A 20,948-nucleotide genomic window follows, 5' to 3' on the forward strand; every position below is an offset into this window, starting at 1 on the left:
AAAAATTTTTTGCTCCAGAATGGATTTATTTCATATGTGGAGGTACCACTGTATTGTGGGAAAGCGACTGTGTGACAAAACACTGACACTGGAGACTCCTTCGGTCACAAAGCTGCAATAAACGTCTCTTCAAAATCCGTGTGAAGGATTGTAGCCAAATAAGCATTAAAGAAAGTCAAAAGTGATATAAATAGAATGAACATGCTGAGACACGCTGATTGAATCCTTCCTTTTAGTTATGTTTTCTCTCTCTCGCGCGAGCGCGCGCTCTCTGTTCTCTTCCTGCATTGCACGCGCGCCAGCAGGGGTTCGTAATCAGGCACGTGACGCGTGTTTCCTGATTTTAACATGCGCGTTCACGTAGAGCTGGGCGGTCATGTCGGGGACGCGCTCTAACCTTACGGCAAAGGTGTGAGCGCGCTTTTTAGTCTCGCGGAAAACCAAAAGCTGGAAAAATGAATGTCGGGCTTCTATACTTCATTATCGGTGTTGTCACGGTGTTTTCAACAGCAAAGGTAGGAAACGTGTGTGTGTGTGTGTGTGTGTATGCGGTGTGTGTATTTTATATTAGCTGAGTAATGTTTCGCGGTGAAGAATGATTCATAATGATAGTCATGTCACTTTGGAAACAGTTCTGATTTTATGTTGGATCAGATGAGCTACACCGTATCAGTGTCTAAATCAGAAATGAATAACTTTGAAATAAATGTTCAGGTGTTTTTCTTACTGAATGTTGTCATGCACACACACTCTTCTGTTAAGACCTTTATTGCTTTACCTGTATGAGATTTTTTTTTTTAATGTTTAGTGTTTAATGATGTTTCTATGCTATCTATCTATCTATCTATCTATCTATCTATCTATATATATATATATATATATATATATATATATATATATACTGAAGTCTGGTGTAATCTCTGCTGAACTTCATTATGAAAGCGCGACATTGTGTAATTAACCACAAAATCCCAGTCAGCACAACAGCAAACTGTATAATAATCACAAATTAAAGGTTGAGAATGATTATCTTGTCAAACTGGTAAACCGCACTAACTAACGTTAACTGGCGCTTAATTACCCACCGTCAGATTTCAGCAGGTTTCTGTCAAACCTGAACCACAAACCTGAAATGTCTTGACGCGACTCTTCTGTACTGCGAGCTAAAGGTTATCATATGCACAGTTTTAGATATAACACAGTATGGTTTAGTTAATAAAACTTCTCAGAGGTTTTGAGGTTTTAACGCCCTAAAGACCCAGTCACCGCAGTGGCATGTTTGGGTGAGGAAAAAGTTCTTTAGAAAGCAAGACATTATTCTCAGGATTTCCAGGGAAGTCTTGAAGTGCATCCAGTTTTCACTTCTTTTATGTGTATGAGCTGAATAATTTGTTCTGTCTCACATTCTTTTGCTTTCTGATATTAATACGTCCACACAAGGAACATCAATTGATTTTCAGTTTAATCACACTTGATTCTCTCCAAAGTAAAAGAAAGACCCCGAGAGTATAAGATACAATCTTAGATAGAGAGAAAAAGAGTGAAAAGAGAGACAGTGAGAGAGAGACAATAAGAGAGAGAGAGAAGCAGTTCCTGGCAACCTACAGAGTGTTGAACAGGTTTATCAGATTGTTTATCCGGTTTTATTGAACTTTAGTGCTCATTAATGTTCCAGGGATAAAGTGCTTTTGGTGAGACACTAACAGATCTTAAAGAAATATTTTGCTTTCTGTAAAGAGTAAAAGATTTCCCTTTTTGATCTGGATACAAGTATAACTCGAGCATCCCTATTTTTGCAAACCAAATTTTCCCAAAGCCATGTTTGAAGGTTCCACCACAGATCATCCAGGACACTTCTTGGCTTCGCAGTGATTCCTTGAATGGTTACGTACTGTAACTTTGGATGCAGATCCCACATATGTAAAAGGAAACCCTTCGTCTGCATAGAGTAGATCTCTTAACAGGTTCCATACTGAGCCAATATAGAAAGAGTGCAGCGAATGCTACTCAGACACTTTTTGGTGTGACAAGCACTGGAACTGCAGTGTGATGGAAATGTACGCATTCATACATACAGTGAGGCTTCTTTAAAAACAAGATTTTTTTTTAACTTTTATAGAAGAAGTCTCCAGTGTCAGTGCATTGTACAGTCAGAGGTAAAGATTTAGGGTGTACTGTTATAGGAAAATAAGTATAACTGTTTAACTATAATAACTGCATGACGCTGAGTGTTTTATGCCTTACTTAATCATCCTTTACACACATTTTCATCACTAGGTTTCCCGCTCTGGGGAGGTTCTTAAAGCACCGTACACTTACAGAAACATTACCCAATGATGAAGTTTTTTTTTTAAATCCTTATATTTCTTCTGTGAAGAAAACATTGAGAAACCAATAAAAAAAAAAGATTAATGTGGTAATATTAATGGCAGGGATGTACTGTGTGTGTTAGATTTTATTCATGTTTAATAAGGAAAACGGATTGCAGAAAAGAATGGGGTTGCACAGCTACTGCGTGAATATTCTTGATTATTAAACCAAAAACTTTTTTGTGTCCAGGGATTAAATGGAATACAGTATTGTGTATGTATTCCAGGAAAGGTGCTTCATTTCATTTATGACAAAGAAGGAAACAGCGGAAGTTTTGTAACCTGATTCTACTTATATTTTTAAATATCCACTTGATGTACTGATGGATGTGTTAATAACTTGCATTAGTCATGCTATAATAAAGTAAAGAATTCTATAATGTAAAATACAAAAATTTTATAAAGTCTTATAGTTCTGTATTGAATTAAAAAAAATGCAATTTAACATTCGAAAATGTTCAGCTTTAAAGGCCTTATCCATAATGTAATCAGTTTGTTGTTACATCAAGTCAAATGGTGCAAAGGTAAGACTCCAGGCATGTTTTTGCAGGAGGTTTAAGTTTAAGGTGATGGCCAACGTGTGTGACAGAGCGAGAGTGTGTGCGCGCGCGCGCGTGGGGAAAAAGAATGCGTGTCAGCGTTTATGCGCTATTGCGCAACTGCGGTTAACGCGCCCGTCATCCAGCGCCAGCACTGTTGCGGAAGTGTTCTTTTGTAGTTGTGTGAAATGGTCCAATCAGCACGCTGCGTTTATGCTAATTTAACCAATCATGTCGCAGGGGGCGGGCGCTGAGCGCGGAAGGCAGATAGAGAAATGCATTCCGGAAGCGAAGGGTAGCTCGTTTTCCGGTAACGTGTTTTGTGTTTCTCAGAAAGAGTGTTTGTGTCTGTCTGAGGAAAGAAACATGAAGTTAATATCCTGGAGGGTTATGATTTATAGTCTTCATGTTTGTGCAACTTCACCATCATGCATTTGAATTGATGACAAAAATAATTTATTGTGTGTTTTTTTTTTTTTTTTTTTTTTTGCAACGTGGTTTAAAATAAAATGTTATAATTTAAATTCTTTTTTTTTTCTACATTTGTTTTTATACCACATGTCACTTTATCCCTGTTTAAGGTTGTGCAGTGTCTCTGAAACAAGATAGTTCCCGTTGTCACTTCTGTTATAGCAGCTATAAACAGTCGTTCCTGCTTGTTTTGTTTTTTTGACAAAACCAAGATCAAAACTGCAGCTTGTCATGTTTTTGAGGAACCACCCAAAGTTTCAGCTTTACCTCTGACTCTTAGAAAGCCCTGAAACTGGAGATTGCTTTCATAATAAATGTCACATAAACGTCTTCTTATTGACCACTTTTAAAATGTCACTATATCAAAAAGAATGACTTAATCCAGACATTACATGACATTTCACGGATGTTCCTCAACATTAAAATAACTTTTACTAGGTTACGATATTACTTTTTTTTTTTTTTTATCCTAAATAGATAAAATAATTTTGGAAAATAATCAACTTTGAAATGGGAGCGCTGTCTGTGCTTCACTACCTCCATTATTCTCATGTTGTAGTTCATACTTACTATACTATTGAACTTCCGTTTTTTTGTTTTGTTGTGGCTATAATTGATGCCACATTGATTACTCAACAAGTCTGCTGATAGTCAGGCTTATTTCTTAATTGTGCAACGATACTCGTTGACGATAGACTGTAAATTCCATAATATATGTGGGATTTGATAATACTAGTCACTAGGGAAGTGGATTGTGATGCACTTTTGCTGAGGCTTGTTAGTGTCAGTTCCTGTTTGTTGCTATGTCTGTGTGTCAGTGAACACATGCTGTTTATTTTTTATTTTTTTTTCATTTACAGACCATGTGCAGAGACTCTACCGAATATGAAAAGGACGGCCTCTGCTGTAGCAAATGCAAGCCGGGTAAGGTGACCTGTTATTGCATTAGACGAGAATGTGTTTAAATGCTGGAATGTTTTCGAGCTTACTACATGGCGTGTGTTTATATCAATACAGGGAGCCGATTTGTAAAACACTGTACCAGCGAGAAAGATACAGAGTGTGTGGAGTGTCCTGCTGGAATGTACTCAGACAGCATGAACTATTATCCAAATTGCTTCTTTTGCAAGAAATGCACAGATGGTAGGAGACTTTCTGTATATTTAGATTTATACCACTGTTTATTTAAGTTCTCACTGGTTAGAATGTGTTGATTAATTTTCTGAAACAGCAGCTCTGACAGTAGTGCAGCTGCAAATCTCAGGTCTATGTATATTTATGCACTTTTCCAATGGGTTATTGTTTCTATGGCAACAGCACATCTACTAGGACTTGTATGGCAGACACTGAGTATAGACTAAGATTAATAATAAATGGTCTAAATGCATATTACGGTGGTCTGACTGCACTACTCTACTTTGTCATTGATTACCTATAATAGCCCACTTTAAATAATGTGGTCGGAAAAACATCCCGAATGAGTGTGATGCGAGATCACTTAAATGCTTAGTGAAATTATATTATAAAAAACAACATTAAATTACTCCTGCTATGTGTAGCACGTTTAATAGTGAAAATAAAATGATTTCCACATGCACAATGTGAACTTTAGGGATTGAGACACAACAGCTGTGTAGCTTTATGAAAACCACTTATAAGTAAGACTTATCGTTAAAAAGGTTAAAGTTTACAAGGGTGGAAAAAGAATGAACTGTAGAGCGATGGAAAATGTCATGTGGTCTGACGTTGTATCAAGGTGAGATGAGAGGAGAATGAAGCGATGCACGCATTATGCATATTGCCCACTGTACAAGATCGTGGAGGCAGTGTTGTGATCTAGGGTTGCTTTAGTTGGTTACTGTATGTCTAGGCTCAGCAATGTAATGTGGCAATAAAATGAACTCAGCTGATGAACTGAATGTACTGAATGACCAGGTTATCACATCTATGCAGTTTTTCTTTTTCTGATTGGAGTTTTTCTTTTCTGATGGAATATGGCTGATATCAATTCAGCCATATTCCAAGATTACAATGCCAGGATCCTTCAGGCTCAATTTGTAAAAGTGTGGTTCAGGAAGCATATGAGACCATCCTTTAAAGGATGTGCTGGAGAAGACTTTACACAGCGGTCTGATTCTCCCTCCATCAATACAAGATCTTGGAAATAAATAAATGTGACAGTAGGAAACATACATAACAGGTTCAACACTGATAGGACATTCCAGTGTCTAAAATGGACAAACTGCCTCTTTTAATGCTGTTTATTCTTCCCTCTCTTTTGGCAGACAGCATGCAATACGCCAAGCAGTGCTCCAGCGATAGTAACGCAGTGTGTGAGTGTAAACCTGGGTATTTCTGCAATGACCTTGATGGGTCTGTTTGTAATTTGTGTGAAAAGCATCGCGTTTGTGGTCCTGGCAAAGGAGCTAAATCACCAGGTAGGAAAGAAAGTTTAATCAGCTGCCTTATGTAATAGATGTGTATTTGTGACGTGACATTAATTCAGTAGTTACCAACTTTCTTTTGGTTCCGACCTTGTGTGAGATAAAGAAAATGACCCCTATGTTTTGGTTTAAACCGGTATTTTTCCTTTCCTGTTATCATCATTATCATCATAGCCAGTAATTTCAGTGATTTCAGATCTAACAGTGTGTAATCATACGATCAAGATCTTTATTTAACATTCACGGAAGGAGTCTCCAGTGTTAAAGCTTACTATTGATTATTATTCTCTTTTTTCTCTTTTGATTTCTAAAGTTGCTTCGATGTTTTTGTACATTTCTGTTCCAGCAACAAATATAAGCGATGTCAAGTGTGCTCCGTGTCCTGATGGAACATTCTCTAATGAAGTCAGTTCACAGCCATGCCAAAAACACACTCGGTAATTGTAGACTTTATATACATATATATTATTTCTCGTACACTGATTGAATTAAGCAGAGCCTTTGATACCTGAGTGATAATAAAACTATAAAACCCTTGCATGTACGTTAACCAGTGCCGAACACCACCGTGTCCCCTTCTGGAGCACAAAGTCCACCTGGATCATTGTTTAATCCTCACTTCCTGTGAGTTTTGAGCCCTTTTCACTAACAGCACGTTTTGTGTTCAGGTGTGAATTGCAGGGCAGGAGTGTGGAGAAACCGGGCAATGCCACAGCTGATACAGTGTGTGGTCCAATTGTGATCACCATCACGAGTCCGGACGAGACCAGGTCTTCAACTACAGAGCCCTCCACGAAGGCTTTAACCCTGACCCCTCAGAGCACGCCACCGAACACAACTGCTGTCTTTGTAACTTCCCGTCTTGACTACAACTTATCTGTCCGGTTATGGATAGGTAAAGTGAGAATTTGTACAGTACGCCTACAAGCTAAAATCTGATTCCTGTAGATAGACGGTTCTCACGAGGCCAGTAGTGTTTGACTTGGCAGTCATTGAACTTTTTAATGAGATAAGCAAGCCAGTTTCTGGCAACCTTAGCGTACAGTGGTCTTAAAGTGTTTCGTATGTGTTTTGTCTCTCCCTTCCTGCCCTACTTAACATTTCTTTCTGTGCTTCCGTTCTGTGCTCTCTGTTGTTCCCCTTCTCTCTCTCTCTCTCTCTCTCTCTCTCTCCCTCTAACCTCTGTCTCTTTATATCTATCTCCAAATCTTGCACCGTCAGGTTTGGGTGTCACAGTATTGCTGACGGTTTTGCTGATAGCAGCAGCAGCTTTCTGTATTCATCACAGGAAAGGTAATGTGTATAGATCAAAGATCATAGACATCTTTTTCGTGTTCGCTTGAATCATCATCAATGTCTTTGTTTTTTGATGAACCATACATACAGGCATCCTATATTTTTTGGTGTTTTATGGGCCACATTTACATATTGACGTATGATTGGCTCTTGGGTTTTATGATGTAATAAGACTCGATTAAATCTTTCATCAAGATTTTCAGCTCTTTGAAAAATGTAGAAGAAAACTAGTTAGCCAGTTGGGTGCCGACGACAGTACATTGGACTTTTTTTTTTTTTAATTAGCTATTCTGTTTATTTAAATATAAAAAAAAATAATAATAAAATGGTTACATTTTGTGAGGATTGTTGTTCCAAAAATTCTTTTCTCTCTCTCTTTCTTTCTTTTCTTTGCAGCCCCAATTAAACCTCCAGTCCACAATGCTGTTGAAGTAAGTATCTACGCGGACATTTGATCATACAGGCTGTCAGGAATGTTGAATAAAATAATATATATCGTTCATCAGAGCTCTGTGAATGAACATGATCGAGCTGGGCATTCCAGAACATCTCACTAATTTTGCAGATAGTACAAACCTCTTTTTTGATTTTTGTAACAATAGCAGTTTTTCTACCTTTTTGCATTTATTGTGCAGTTGGTGTGCTGCACTGGGGTGTGGAGCAGATTATTGGCAGAAACGGAAAGCATAGCGCTTTTTTTACGAGACTAGACAATTAAACAATCAACAACACAAGTTACTCATCATTTCAGTGTTCATTAGATACTTTGAGCAGTTTTTTAATGTCTCAAAACCTGTATAGTTCAATATATAGTAGCTGCATGAGACAAATCAGACAATAAACATTAGCGAATCAAATTGAAAATTGCAACGCCCGAAAATCGAATCAAATCAAGAGTCTACCTCTGACTCACTGCTCCACCGCACTCAGTACAGGAGTGCTTGTGTGTAAAGGTCAAATACGCATGTGAGCTCGTAAACCCAAAGCTGATTTAGTCTTCAGACTACACTTGTTATCATCTCAGTTTTCAGAATGCTTTATCCTTTCTCATCTCTCTTGTTTTAAGGCAGGACAGTGTCCTTCGGTAGCACCAGACTCCAGCCCAACAGAAAAGCAGGGACTGTTATCGGATAACAGCAGCACCGATCCTTCAACTTCATCATCCTTTGACAGCCACAGCCAGGGCACAGGAGTGAGTCAGGACTGTCTCCATATCGAGCAGCCCTCGGTCTCCAGCCCCGTTCTTAACGTCAGCATCACGGCCACGTTTAACTGCCAGGTAAACCCAGCCATGGGCTCCTGCTCCATTCCCATCAGCCCCTGCGTGCTCCCTGCTGAACCCGAGCTCCCTCTTTCTCAAGAGGAAGAGCTGTGTGTGCCCTGTGAGCAAGAGGACAGCAAAGACGCCATACAGTCAGTGCAAGAGAGTGGAATGACTAAGTACTGAAGACAACGGGGAAATCCGCTGGTTTGTCTTGCATATTAGCGGTGAACCTTTTATCTCACCCTGAGTGTGAGTCTATGTGTTAGTGTGTGTGTGTGTGTGTGTGTGGTGGGGTTTTATGCTCTAGTGGATCCAGCATCACTGGTAGATTTTATTTTACACGCAAACCCAGTTTTAGAGTCCACTAGACAACAGAAAACACACCCACACATACTTATCATCAAAACACGTATTTGTGAATATGCAAATGAAAACCCTACACACAACTACCAACACACTTCCACCCTCACACACTCGCACTGAATGCAAGCACGTAAGCACATAAGCACGAGGGGGGGGGGGGGTAAGGGGAAGCCCCCCTGGAGTGAAATTTGTCCGAAGGCAGTGCGAAGGAAGAAGGTCATGCATTAGCCTGCTGCCGTTCAGATGCACCGTGTGTTATTGTGATGGAGCTCGAACACAAAGGACATGAGTTGTTCGATTTCTCGGTGCTTGCGTGGGTTTCCTACAGGTTCTCAGGTTTCCTCCCACCTCCCAGAAACATACGGGTAGCAACTCAGCTGGTTCTGCTGAATTCTCCTCCTAACGTAGGCTCCTCGATCTGTGAGCTTATACAAGACGGACGCTTGTTTTTTTGTCTATTCACAGAGAAAACGGCCAATAAACTGGACACGTGGCGAAAAAAACTGTTTTCTGTACCATCGTGAGAACAATCACGCCATTCACTAGCTCAGCTAAGGAATGCTCAGGTGTTCCAGCTTCCACTTCCGGACTTTTTGTGTGTATGTGAAAGTTAATGCTTTAAAGTAACAGTGTTCTTTCGAATGTATGGCCTTGATACAATTAACAAGGAAACTCAGTGTCCTTATTTGAATGTCGAATGTAAAATAACAAGTAGGCAGGTTGCACTTTACCCACACATTTGCTCTGAGGAAATATTGTGGTCTAACACTGTATATACATAAGAAATAGAAAGAAGAAAAAAAAACAATACCACACACATGAGTGTATCACTCACACCCCCTTGTGGTAGCTAAAAATAAAGGCCTAGATTAAAGACTCTAGATAAATGGGTATAGTACAGTATACTGTATACTATATTAATCCTATGGGTAAATACTGAATGTGATGTTGCTTAAATAATGTGCATCCGGCTTCTGTAATCCTGCAAATCTGAAGCATTTAACCCTTAAACTCGAAGCTATACATTATTTCTGTGTAATAGTTACTAAATAGATAACTTACAGGGTTATAATGAAACAAATATGTTTATTATTTTTGTAGAGTCAAATCCTGTTTTATACAATGTTTGTATTTTTATAAATGTTATACTTTAAAATGAATAAATAACTGTTACTGTTAATAAACCTACTCATTATTATTATTATTTGTGTCTTGTATTTCTATATACTTTATTTAACCATCGTTAATAGGAGGTGAAGAGGCGGGTACAGGCAGGTTGGAATGGGTGGAGAAAAGTGTCAGGTGTGTTGTGCGATAAAAGAGTATCAGCTAGAATGAAAGGAAAGGTGTACAGGACAGTGGTGAGACCAGCGATGCTCTACGGCTTAGAGACAGTGGCGCTGAAAAAAAAAAGACAGGAGGCAGAGTTGGAGGTAGCAGAGCTGAAGATGTTGAGGTTCTCCTTGGGAGTGACAAGGATGGATAGGATCAAGAATGAGTTCATCAGAGGGACAACCCATGTTAGATGTTTTGGAGATAAAGTCAGAGAGGCCAGATTGAGGTGGTTTGGACATGTTCAGAGGAGAGATTGTGAATATATCGGTAGAAGGATGCTGAGGTTGGAACTGCCAGGCAGGAGGTCTAGAGGAAGACCAAAGAGGAGATTTATGGATGCAGTGAGAGAGGACATGAAGTTAGTTGGTGTGAGAGAAGAGGATGCAGAGGATAGGGTTAGATGGAGGCAGATGATTCGCTGTGGCGACCCCTGAAAGGGAACAGCCGAAAGAAGAAGATTTAACCATCGTTAATATTTTTCATGTTCGAAAAGGACATTTAGGAGGGCTATATGAGATAACACTCTCAGCTATACCTCTGATGTCTTTTGTTTAACTTAAACCCTGTGTTTAATCCTAAATCCTGTATTAGGGCTTATTGATGATATCTGATGTTTCTCACTAACCTGTAACGTTAGTGAACACACACACACACACAAACCTAAAAAAGGTTTTGATCAGCTCTTGCCAGCGATGACGCTAAATCACATTCACTAGGTATGGATCGATACAGATGTTGAGTGAGTTAAAGAATCGTACAGAAGGATCTTTTTTAATAAGGTATGAAGTAATGATCGCATCCCCTGAGGCTTCGCATTAAATTGAATATTTAAGCTCATTTTACTGAGATTGAGATCGTTAGGCTCAGCTCACTGATACGAGTTTACTCACAAGTTGGCCATGTTTCGCCAAAAATGATTACATACTTTGCATATTGGATGTAAATCATTGTTAAATCCGGTAAGGCACTAGGAAAGTGTTCAGACAAACAGATGCATTAATGTTATCATGCCTCTGGTTCTCCTACGTTACATAATTAACCTAAAAAGAATTGACACGTCACTAAGTTATGCATGTGAATCATTTTCATTGATTTTCATTTTCATTTAATCATGCAGTCAGATTCTCTATCTATAGAAAAGCATGATGTATAAAAGTGTATGAAAAGTAATCTAATGACTCCAGAACCAGTCTAACTGCCATACGATGAAATTACACCGAAGTTCAGTCACAAATTGAAGTTGGTGAGAATTTGCACACCTTTCCTTGAACTGCAGCACTGCAAAATGAAAGTTTCTGAGTAATCACAAAGATCTTAAAAGAGTTTGTAGGAAATGGTTGGTTTAAAGACAATGACAGGAAACGAACTGTCGTAAGTCAGCACTTTGTTTAGGTAAGAAGCTGAGGTGAAAACCACAGTCACCCAAAAATGATTGAAATCAGAAGTTGTGAAACGTTCTTGCGACAGGAAACCACTTCCATTAAAATATATATAACACCTACGTTTTATTGTCGCACAGACGGCTCTTATCACAACTCAGATCGTCACGTATATGCACAATACACAGTTCCGCTTATTTACCGTGGCTGTTGTCAATTTTTATACCTGAATTTCCCATCCATAATTCACAAACCCGCGAACCGGAAAGTGTTAGAAATGTAAAACTGCAAAAAAACTGTATGTGTTTCCAACTTCCTTATCTTTAGAAAAAGCCAATTTACTTTAACTGAGTAGTCAGATAGGCTTTAGCAGCTGGGTGTAAGGATTTCATACCCTTCTTCTGGGTGGAAGAAAATGTTCATTTTACTGTTTATCTTCAAAAATGTCTTGTTGAAAAAGGTATAACATACAATTTAACAAGCATTGCATAGCTTCGTTATCTAAATAACAAATGCACATCTCTGTCCACACACTGGTCATTCAGTAGATTCAGATGACTACATGTTATTGCCACGTAACGTTGCTGAACCTACTGTAGACCTGGCCACTGACACAACCCCAGATCAAAACACTGGAGTCCAGAGACTTCTACAGCGGCCATTTTTTACCATGCAACTTCATCAAGCGTTTAAGCGTTCTCTATTCATGATTTTTTTTTCTGATCACATTACTTCCAAGAAGTTGACGGTTCATCACATGTTTTGTTATTGGACAGTTCTTTACCCAATTACAGTCATTTCAGCTCAGTCTTCTTAATTGTTTTGTTGCCTGATGCAGAAAAATAACTTGACCGTTCCTTTTTGGATGCCCAGACAGGTTATATGTACTGTATATCCCTGAAATATTAATTAACTGATGTGCTCAGGTCTTATTTAAGACCATAGTTTAATAAAAGTTTTATTTTGACATTTAGAAAAACACTATGTGTAATCATGTCGATCCGGGTCAAAAATCTTTAGTTAATGTTCAGTTGCGAACGTCAGAAATGGGAAATGTGATTTCAGGAACCGTGGTGATTACCAGTATATCAGAAACTGCTAATTTTCTAGGATCTTCAAATTCAAATTAAAATTTTATTTGTCACATATACAGTCATACACAGTACAATATGTAGTGAAATGCTTATACGACTGTCAGTGACCTTAAAATCCAAATTATCAAAAAAGTTAATTAGGGAATGGAATAAAGAATAAAATATAAAATCCTTTTTCCTAAAATATAGAAAAAGAACAAAATATAAAATATGGGATATAAAAAACATTTTAAAAGACCTGCACATGTACCTAGAATTTATAAAGAATGATTATATTAGTTCAAATAATCACCCTATTTTTGGAACTTATGTGAACGCACACCAAAATAATAGGTTCTTTAAATGCTTTGCACTCCTGTGATATGATTGACTGACTGTAAAGTCACAAGAGAGCAGATTATTCTATCAAAGTGTTTATTTGATTGTTTCACGATCGATATCTGAACATACTGATTTGACTAAACCTCAAGCGCAAATAATAGTATGTAGGCCAGGTAAGTTAGGAAACTATAGATCAAGCTAAACAGTATTTACAGTAATAACTACATTGATAATGACCTAATACAGAGCTAAAATCATAAAACTCCCTGCGTTCTAAGAATGGGAGTGAATATGAGTACATTATTTATCATAAATAGATACCATGTTCAAGTACATACAAACAGAAAGAGTACAATTTTTTTCCATTAGTGGATTTTTCTAGTAGTCTATCTTAAGCACGGCCTTACTAAGATCTAAAACTTTTCTTTCTTTTTTTTTAAGCGAAGCTTCCGGGCGTTTAAATTTAGACCATGCCCTCTTCTGGTTAACATCTAAATAGAGGTAGAAATAGAAACAGGTTCAAATACACACACAGATAAGGGCATTGCGTTTCCCCTAAGGACCCCCGAAAGTCACAGATTTAACCACAGATTAAACTCTTTAGTGAAACTGAAAGAGTTTGCCGTACAACAAAAACCCATTAAGTAAGACCAAAAAAAATAAGATATTATTTTGGATTTGCATCAGCTGAACTTTAAGCATCATTCTTGTTTTTTTTTATGCACCGAGTTTTGTTTTAGTGGCAGAGATTCAGTCAGAGTGAAACCCACCACTACACTCGAGGTGGTGGGTATAGTAGCAGCAATTTCCAGCCATAGCACTATATTCCTAACCACATAGGCTGCGTAATTTTAAATCAAATGAAAGTGAAAAAAAAAAAAAGGCTGGTGTTGTGGTATCGATTTCATTCGCTCCTAAAAATCTGCCCAATGTTATTTAAGGCCATCTGTAAGGAAACTAGGTTGCATCAGCAACTTTCCTGACCTATCCTGTAAGCAATCATGTTGAAGCTGGTTAAAATAAATCGTGGACTGAATATGGAGCAAGGCTGCTTGGAAGGCACTGCAGTGGCCAAGTTTAAAGCTTTGCAAAAAATATCCTGAACTTAAATGTGGAGCTGTTTAAAAATATGTTTCTATCAATAATAATACTGCGTTAGAATACCGAGTTTGTAGAATGAAGCCTATTTAGGATGCCTCAAATAGTAGCTTTTAATTTTAGACCCCTGTGTAATTGGTCTATCAGATTTTTTTTACTCCATAGTGGAAAAACCCTTTTAGAACAAATCCATTATCTAATTTGGGACTTTAACATTTAGGAGATTAAAATAAAAATTCATCTGCATGCATCGTGCTTTCTCTTGATGGCATTTAATGATAAATTGCTCTAATGTATGCTAAAATGGAAAATAGAAAATAATAATTTCAAATTTAGATAAAAGGACCTAAAATATTTAACATATTTTTTCTGCGGACATATTGCATATAGGCTTTGAGGTCCCCTTTGGGTTCCCCTCAGGGCGTGACTACAGAAGACCTCTGGGGTGTGCTGTGGTGTCTGGCACCAGGGTGTTGGCAGAATATTGACCTCTGGGTTCAGCCAAGGCTCACTGATGCACGTGGTTAACAAATGAATAGAAGATCTACTGTATCCCAAATTGCTGAAAAGGTTAATGCTGGTTTCAATACAAAGGTGTCTGACCACACAGTGCATCATTGTTCTGATGGCAAAAAGGGCACGACCTACTCTATATTAGCCGAATTGTTGGTACACTGCCTGGCCAAAACACAGGTTGCGCAAGTTTTCATTTAATCACATTAAGCTTTAATATTTCGTCTGTAAAAATTATTCCTCTTGCTTCCACAGCCAGAGCCATAATGTGTTGGACAGTTCTTAATCAATTCCAGTCATTTTAAATCTCCATAGTTGTTCTCTTTGCTTGATACCACGTTGACCCTTTTGACTACCGTCAAGTTTTACAACACTTGCAAATTTTTTTTTTTTTTTTTTTGATAATTTATTTTCTACATTCTACAACAATACTGGGGATTTCAAAACTCTAAAATAACACATATGGAATTAGGTAATTACGTAACAAGAAAAACAACAGTTAGTTGTTATTTTAACACACAGAGGTCAGCGTTTCTGTAAAAGCATTAGCAAAATCCGTCAAGCACCATAATGAAACTGGCTCTCATTAAGTCCATCCCAGGAGGACGAGACCAAAACCTACCTCTGCCGCAGACAAGAAGTTCATTTAGAGTTATCAGCCTGAAAAATGACCAATTAACAGCACCTCAGATTAGAGGCGTTATGAAGTCTTTACAGAGCAGAAGTAGCAGAAACATCTCACCATTAACTGTTCAAAGGAGATTAATGCATTTTTTTGGACCCCTTCAGCATTCCTTTACAATGTAGTAAGAAATAATCAGGAACGATCATGGAGTTAGAATGTGTTCTAAAACTTTTAAACAGTAGTATATATATATATATATATATATATATATATATATATATATATATATATATATACTGTATATATATACAGTGGTGTGAAAAACTATTTGCCCCCTTCCTGATTTCTTATTCTTTTGCATGTTTGTCACACAAAATGTTTCTGATCATCAAACACATTTAACTATTAGTCAAAGATAACATAATTGAACACAAAATGCAGTTTTTAAATGATGTTTTTTTATTATTTAGGAAGAAAAAAAAGTGATTGCCCCCCCCTTGTTAAAAAATAACTTAACTGTGGTTTATCACACCTGAGTTCAATTTCTGTAGTCACCCCCAGGCCTGATTACTGCCACACCTGTTTCAATCAAGAAATCACTTAAATAGGAGCTACCTGACACAGAGAAGTAGACCAAAAGCACCTCAAAAGCTAGACATCATGCCAAGATCCAAAGAAATTCAGAAACCAATGAGAACAAAAGTAATTGAGATCTATCAGTCTGGTAAAGGTTATAAAGCCATTTCTAAAGCTTTGGGACTCCAGCGAACCACAGTGAGAGCCATTATCCACAAATGGCAAAAACATGGAACATTGGTGAACCTTCCCAGGAGTGGCCGGCCGACCAAAATTACCCCAAGAGCGCAGAGACAACTCATCCGAGAGGCCACAAAAGACCCCAGGACAACATCTAAAGAACTGCAGGCCTCACTTGCCTCAATTAAGGTCAGTGTTCACGACTCCACCATAAGAAAGAGACTGGGCAAAAACGGCCTACATGGCAGATTTCCAAGGCGCAAACCACTTTTAAGCAAAAAGAACATTAAGGCTCGTCTCAATTTTGCTAAAATGATTGCCAAGACTTTTGGAAAAATACCTTGTGGACCCATGAGACAAAAGTTGAACTTTTTGGAAGAAGCGTGTCCCGTTATATCTGGCGTAAAAGTAACACAGCATTTCAGAAAATGTTTTGCTGCTTTAGGACCTGGAAGGCTTGCTGTGATAGATGGAACCATGAATTCTACTGTCTACCAAAAAATCCTGAAGGAGAGTGTCCGGCCCTCTGTTTGTCAACTCAAGCTGAAGCGATCTTGGGTGCTGCAGCAGGACAATGACCCAAAACACACCAGCAAATCCACCTCTGAATGGCTGAAGAAAAACTAAATGAAGACTTTGGAGTTGCCTAGTCAAAGTCCTGACCTGAATCCTATTGAGAAGTTGTGGCATGACCTTAAAAAGGCGGTTCATGCTAGAAAACCCTTAAATAAAGCTGAATTACAACAATTCTGCAAAGATGAGTGGGCCAAAATTCCTCCAGAGCGCTGTAAAAGACTCGTTGCGAGTTATCGCAAACGCTTAATTGCAGTTATTGCTGCTAAGGGTGGCCCAACCAGTTATTAGGTTCAGGGGGCAATTACTTTTCACACAGGGCCATGTAGGTTTGGATTTTTTCTCCCTAAATAATAAAAACCATCATTTAAAAACTGCATTTTGTGTTTACTTGTGTTATCTTTGACTAATAGTTAAATGTGTTTGATGATCAGAAACATTTTGTGTGACAAACATGCAAAAGAATAAGAAATCAGGAAGGGGGCAAATAGTTTTTTACACCACTGTATATACAGTATATGCACACACACATATATATAGTATTGTGCAAAAGTCTTAGGCACCATATTATATGCTGTACTAATTTTGTTATATATGTTTATCATGTCTGCATAATTATGTACAAAATCATTCAGTATTTCCATTTATAACTTAAAAGCTAATAAATAAATAAATGACATTACAGGAGAATATATGCATGGCTGTAAAGAAAATAAAACAAAGTGCAAGTCAGACCAGTTTTCAGATGGAAACAAAAAACCAAATGTACGCTCCTGGGATTTGCATAAAAATAGAAAGGAGTGAGTGTGAGTAACCAGAAGAACTTATATTATCCAGCAAGCTCAGTAAAACCTAACTGCTGTTTCCTTATAAAACTGCACAAATCTGTGTCTAAAACTCCTAATTTTAAGCAATGAGTTTTCACTCCAAATATTGACTGGTTTTTTTTATTACTCTTTATCGCTCTTTATTTATATAGAATTTATAGAAATGTTTTTAAAAGCATCATTTGCATATGCCATATTTTTGTATGTGCCCAAGACTTTTCCTGGAGGTAACGGTAGGACGCAGGCATCAGGATCTATATATACAGTATATAAGATATAAGTGTCTGTATATGTAAATTTCACACATATTTGCGTGTTAAATATTTAAAACTGCTTATACTGGTCAGCATTTTAAGGAAGAAAAATACACCTTGCTTTAGTAAACGCCTCGCTCACAGTTAGCAAAAGATGAACATGGAGACATGTTACTCATAAACACAGTGGTCGTAAGAATATCATTTCAGATTTTCTATTTTTTGGTCAAAGTTACAGGCAGTAAGATAATGGACATCACATTATATTTCATCACAGGATATAAGAGTCTCTCATATTCTAAAATGCATTTGACTTTGATTAGGTGGAGGGCTCTTATTATATTTGGGGGCGTGTCCAACTTACCTGGTGAGAGATGATGTGTAAGTGTTTCTGTTCTACGTCTAGCAGGTTATTTTTCATTAAACACACAATCACACAATCAATGTTTTTTTTTTTTTTTTTAAAAAAACCTTTTTCTGTCAAATTTATAGTTCTTTGTTCTTTATGTTTGATTTGTTGTAATTAATGTTTTTTTTGTTGTTGTTGTTATTATTGCTGCTGTTGTTATTGTTAAATGTGTTTTCTATTCTATTTGTATTGTCTTAATAAAAAATGGGTAAAAAAACACTGTTTCTAAAAACCGTCTTTAGAATATCAGAATAATGATGTTTGTTGTTGTTGTTGTTGTTTGTTTTAAAGTTCAAGGATTGAACATTATCAGGTTTTCAGTTAGGGATGAGGTGCTTTTTTTTAATGTTAAGTATAAAATGAAAACGAATTTGTATATTCACACTGAAACGATAAAAAAAAAAACATTAAACGTAGTGTTTAATTTATGCCCAACATGATAAAGCTTAGGTTAGATACACCCGGCTGAATCACAGGGCGGGGGGTCACTTTTCCTCAGGGGGAACCACAGGCGAAGCTCTAGACAATTTCACACCAAACATTCAGAACGAAACGTTAACACACGCTTTAAAAACACTTATGTTAGTGATCTCCTCACGTATAACCCGAAAAGAATTACGATATTTTACGTTTTATTTCCTGTCCATCCCGATGTCCCCCCCTGTAACAGTGCCGGAAGTGGTTCGCTCCGTTGCTGTGCTCCTCTCATTACGCAGCGGGGCTCGCGCACTGACTGAGAGCTCGCGCGAGCTGCGAGGCGGTGAGCGTTTCCTTCTGGACGAGGCGAAAAATAAAGTTGCGATAAAAAAATTGTATAAACTGTTTAATAAAACACGTTTTCTGATAACAAATGCATGGGAAGAGGCGTCGTGGGTGCTGAGATCAAGCAGGACGGGTCAGGGTAAGAGGAACAGCTGTTGAATTGTGGTTAAGTTAAAGCCTTTGGACGAGCTAGCACAGTGTTAGCCAGCTTGGCTAGCAACTCTTTAATACAGGAGGTTTAAAATATAATAATAATAATAATAAATAAATGTTAACTTGACACTCGCTTTAACTGACGCACAGACTTGTGTTTAAACTTCTCAGGCTCTTATTAGTTGTCATTTAGGTAGAAAGTGGAATTAAATGGAATGTTATTTATGGAAATTGAGGTAGATATAGAGATGGGTAGATAGATAGATTGATAAATAGATAAATAGATAAATAGAGAGAGAGAGAGAGACAGTTTATGCAAACTGGCTCCTTGGCGTTAAACCACAGATTCTTCCTTAATTGTTACTATGTTGTTATTAGTATTATGACTATGGAAAAGCTCTTCCTCTTTTTGTTCACCGCCAGTCATGGTATTATTTCTACAGAACTTCCACCCTTCCATGGAACTAACATTTATCTCTTGTTGTGATTTTTGTCTTCAATCAGAAAATAAAACAGAAACCTTGCTCAAGCCCAAACACCTATAAACGATAAACATATGGCTATTAGATCTTGTTAAATGATATATAGATTTAACCTCCATTCGGTTAAAATAAAGAGGAAAAAAGGAACCTACATGCACCTCTTTGTCTAAAGACGTTGATGGAAAAAAATGTAACGTAAAGTTAAAAAAGAGAAACGTGGGGGGATTTAAACCCCGAGTCGATATGACATCTCTTTTAGAGTATGGTGGAGCAGGTTAAAGGATGTTAAAGGGTTAAGAATATTCGTAGCACATATATCGGAGCACACACAAACCAGTATGAACTTCTATCAACTACATCTTGATCAGAAATATTTAATTAAATGATATATTGTGTGCTGAATCTGATTAGAATGTCTTCACTGTTTTTTAATTTCTTACTTTATTTGATTAAATTTAGCACGGAGTACGACTAAAGGATCGGTCCAGAGGATCACTGAAGAGTTTCGTTAAAACTACAAGTTTAGAGATCTAAAAATCTCAGGATCAGCAGGTTCTGTCAGCGTGTGTCACGTTTTCTGACGTCTCCCCACACATGCAAATGGCGTGTTGTCTAAAGGACGAGCTCCTGTGTTCCATCTGCCTGAGCATTTATCAAGACCCGGTGAGTTTCGGGTGCGAGCACTACTTCTGCCGTAAGTGCATCACGGAGCACTGGAGCAGGCAGGAGCACCACGGCACGCGCGACTGCCCCGAGTGCAGGAGGACCTTCACCGACCCGCTGCTCTCACCAAGCCTCAAGCTCTCCAACATTGTGGAGAGGTATTCGGCCTTCCCGCTCGATGCCATCCTCAACGCCCAGAGGAACACTTACCCGTGCAAGGACCACGAGAAGGTCAAGCTGTTCTGCCTCAGCGACAAGAGCCTAGTGTGCTTCTTTTGTGACGAGCCGGCTTTACACGAGCAGCACCAGGTCACCACCATTGATGAGGCTTATGAGGAAATACAGGTCAGCTTTGTGTGTGTGTGTGTGTGTGTGTGTGTGTGTGTGTGTATCTAGACATGACACAGTATTCATGCTGTAAAATTCAGACATTTACCCAGGATTTATTCTTCAAGATTGTTCATAGATAAATGATGCGTAGAAATTTTCCATTTAGTTACAAACTGGGGGAAAAAATCTTTAACAAATAGCCAATTTTTCACTTTAAATATTTAGCTGCATTTTAATCCTTATTCTGTTTTTTAATTAATAAAAGAAATTCACTAAATTTAGCATTTGCTTATTTTTTTTAAATGACACGTTTTAAAGTATAGATTATATTATGATTAAGATGATTAAAAATAATTTAAATATATATAATTAAGATTAAAATATGTATTATGTTTAGTAATAATCAAATGTTTAACTTGGTTTATTCCTAAATATACACTACATTGAAATTATAAAAATATTTATATAACCTTTCATTATATTTCTGGTTTAAAAATATAGAAATAATAATTTCAAAGAAAAAATTATTTTAACGAATTTGCTAAAACCATTGCATGTGCTTAAAATTGTTACGTTTAAATCATACAAATATGCGTGTATATGCTGTATATGAAATCCATAAACGTGC

At 37.6% G+C, this 20,948-nt stretch overlaps 2 protein-coding genes across 2 annotated transcripts in view; both read left to right on the forward strand.

The window, feature by feature from the left end:
- The first annotated feature begins 351 nt into the window (after positions 1-351).
- Positions 352-9,554, forward strand: tnfrsf1b (tumor necrosis factor receptor superfamily, member 1B). Its single transcript, XM_053484227.1, has 9 exons — positions 352-515; positions 4,240-4,303; positions 4,397-4,522; positions 5,665-5,817; positions 6,170-6,260; positions 6,492-6,718; positions 7,045-7,116; positions 7,516-7,550; positions 8,186-9,554. Exons 1-9 carry the CDS (start codon positions 456-458, stop codon positions 8,564-8,566), a joined length of 1,209 nt encoding a protein of 402 aa, XP_053340202.1. The 5' UTR covers positions 352-455; the 3' UTR covers positions 8,567-9,554.
- A 9,136-nt stretch (positions 9,555-18,690) lies between these two features.
- trim62.1 (tripartite motif containing 62, tandem duplicate 1) overlaps positions 18,691-20,948 on the forward strand; it is a 41,034-nt gene continuing 38,776 nt past the window's right edge. Inside the window, exons 1-2 of the mRNA XM_053484219.1 lie at positions 18,691-18,831; positions 19,787-20,335. Of these exons, the coding sequence (XP_053340194.1) occupies positions 19,922-20,335 (414 nt within the window). The 5' untranslated portion in view covers positions 18,691-18,831; positions 19,787-19,921. The remainder of the gene's footprint in view (positions 18,832-19,786; positions 20,336-20,948) is intronic.

This window comes from Clarias gariepinus, chromosome 23, assembly GCF_024256425.1.
Source record: "Clarias gariepinus isolate MV-2021 ecotype Netherlands chromosome 23, CGAR_prim_01v2, whole genome shotgun sequence".
Classification (NCBI taxonomy): Eukaryota; Metazoa; Chordata; class Actinopteri; order Siluriformes; family Clariidae; genus Clarias; species Clarias gariepinus.

What these genes read in the sequence shown, in the direction of transcription:
- tnfrsf1b (XM_053484227.1), top strand. Translation starts at nt 456, where the DNA reads ATGAATGTCGGGCTTCTATACTTCATTATCGGTGTTGTCACGGTGTTT. An exon ending in CCATGCCAAAAACACACTCG is followed by an intron (nt 6,261 to 6,491) that starts GTAATTGTAGAC and finishes TTTTGTGTTCAG; the next exon opens with GTGTGAATTGCAGGGCAGGA. An exon ending in CTGTATTCATCACAGGAAAG is followed by an intron (nt 7,117 to 7,515) that starts GTAATGTGTATA and finishes TTTTCTTTGCAG; the next exon opens with CCCCAATTAAACCTCCAGTC.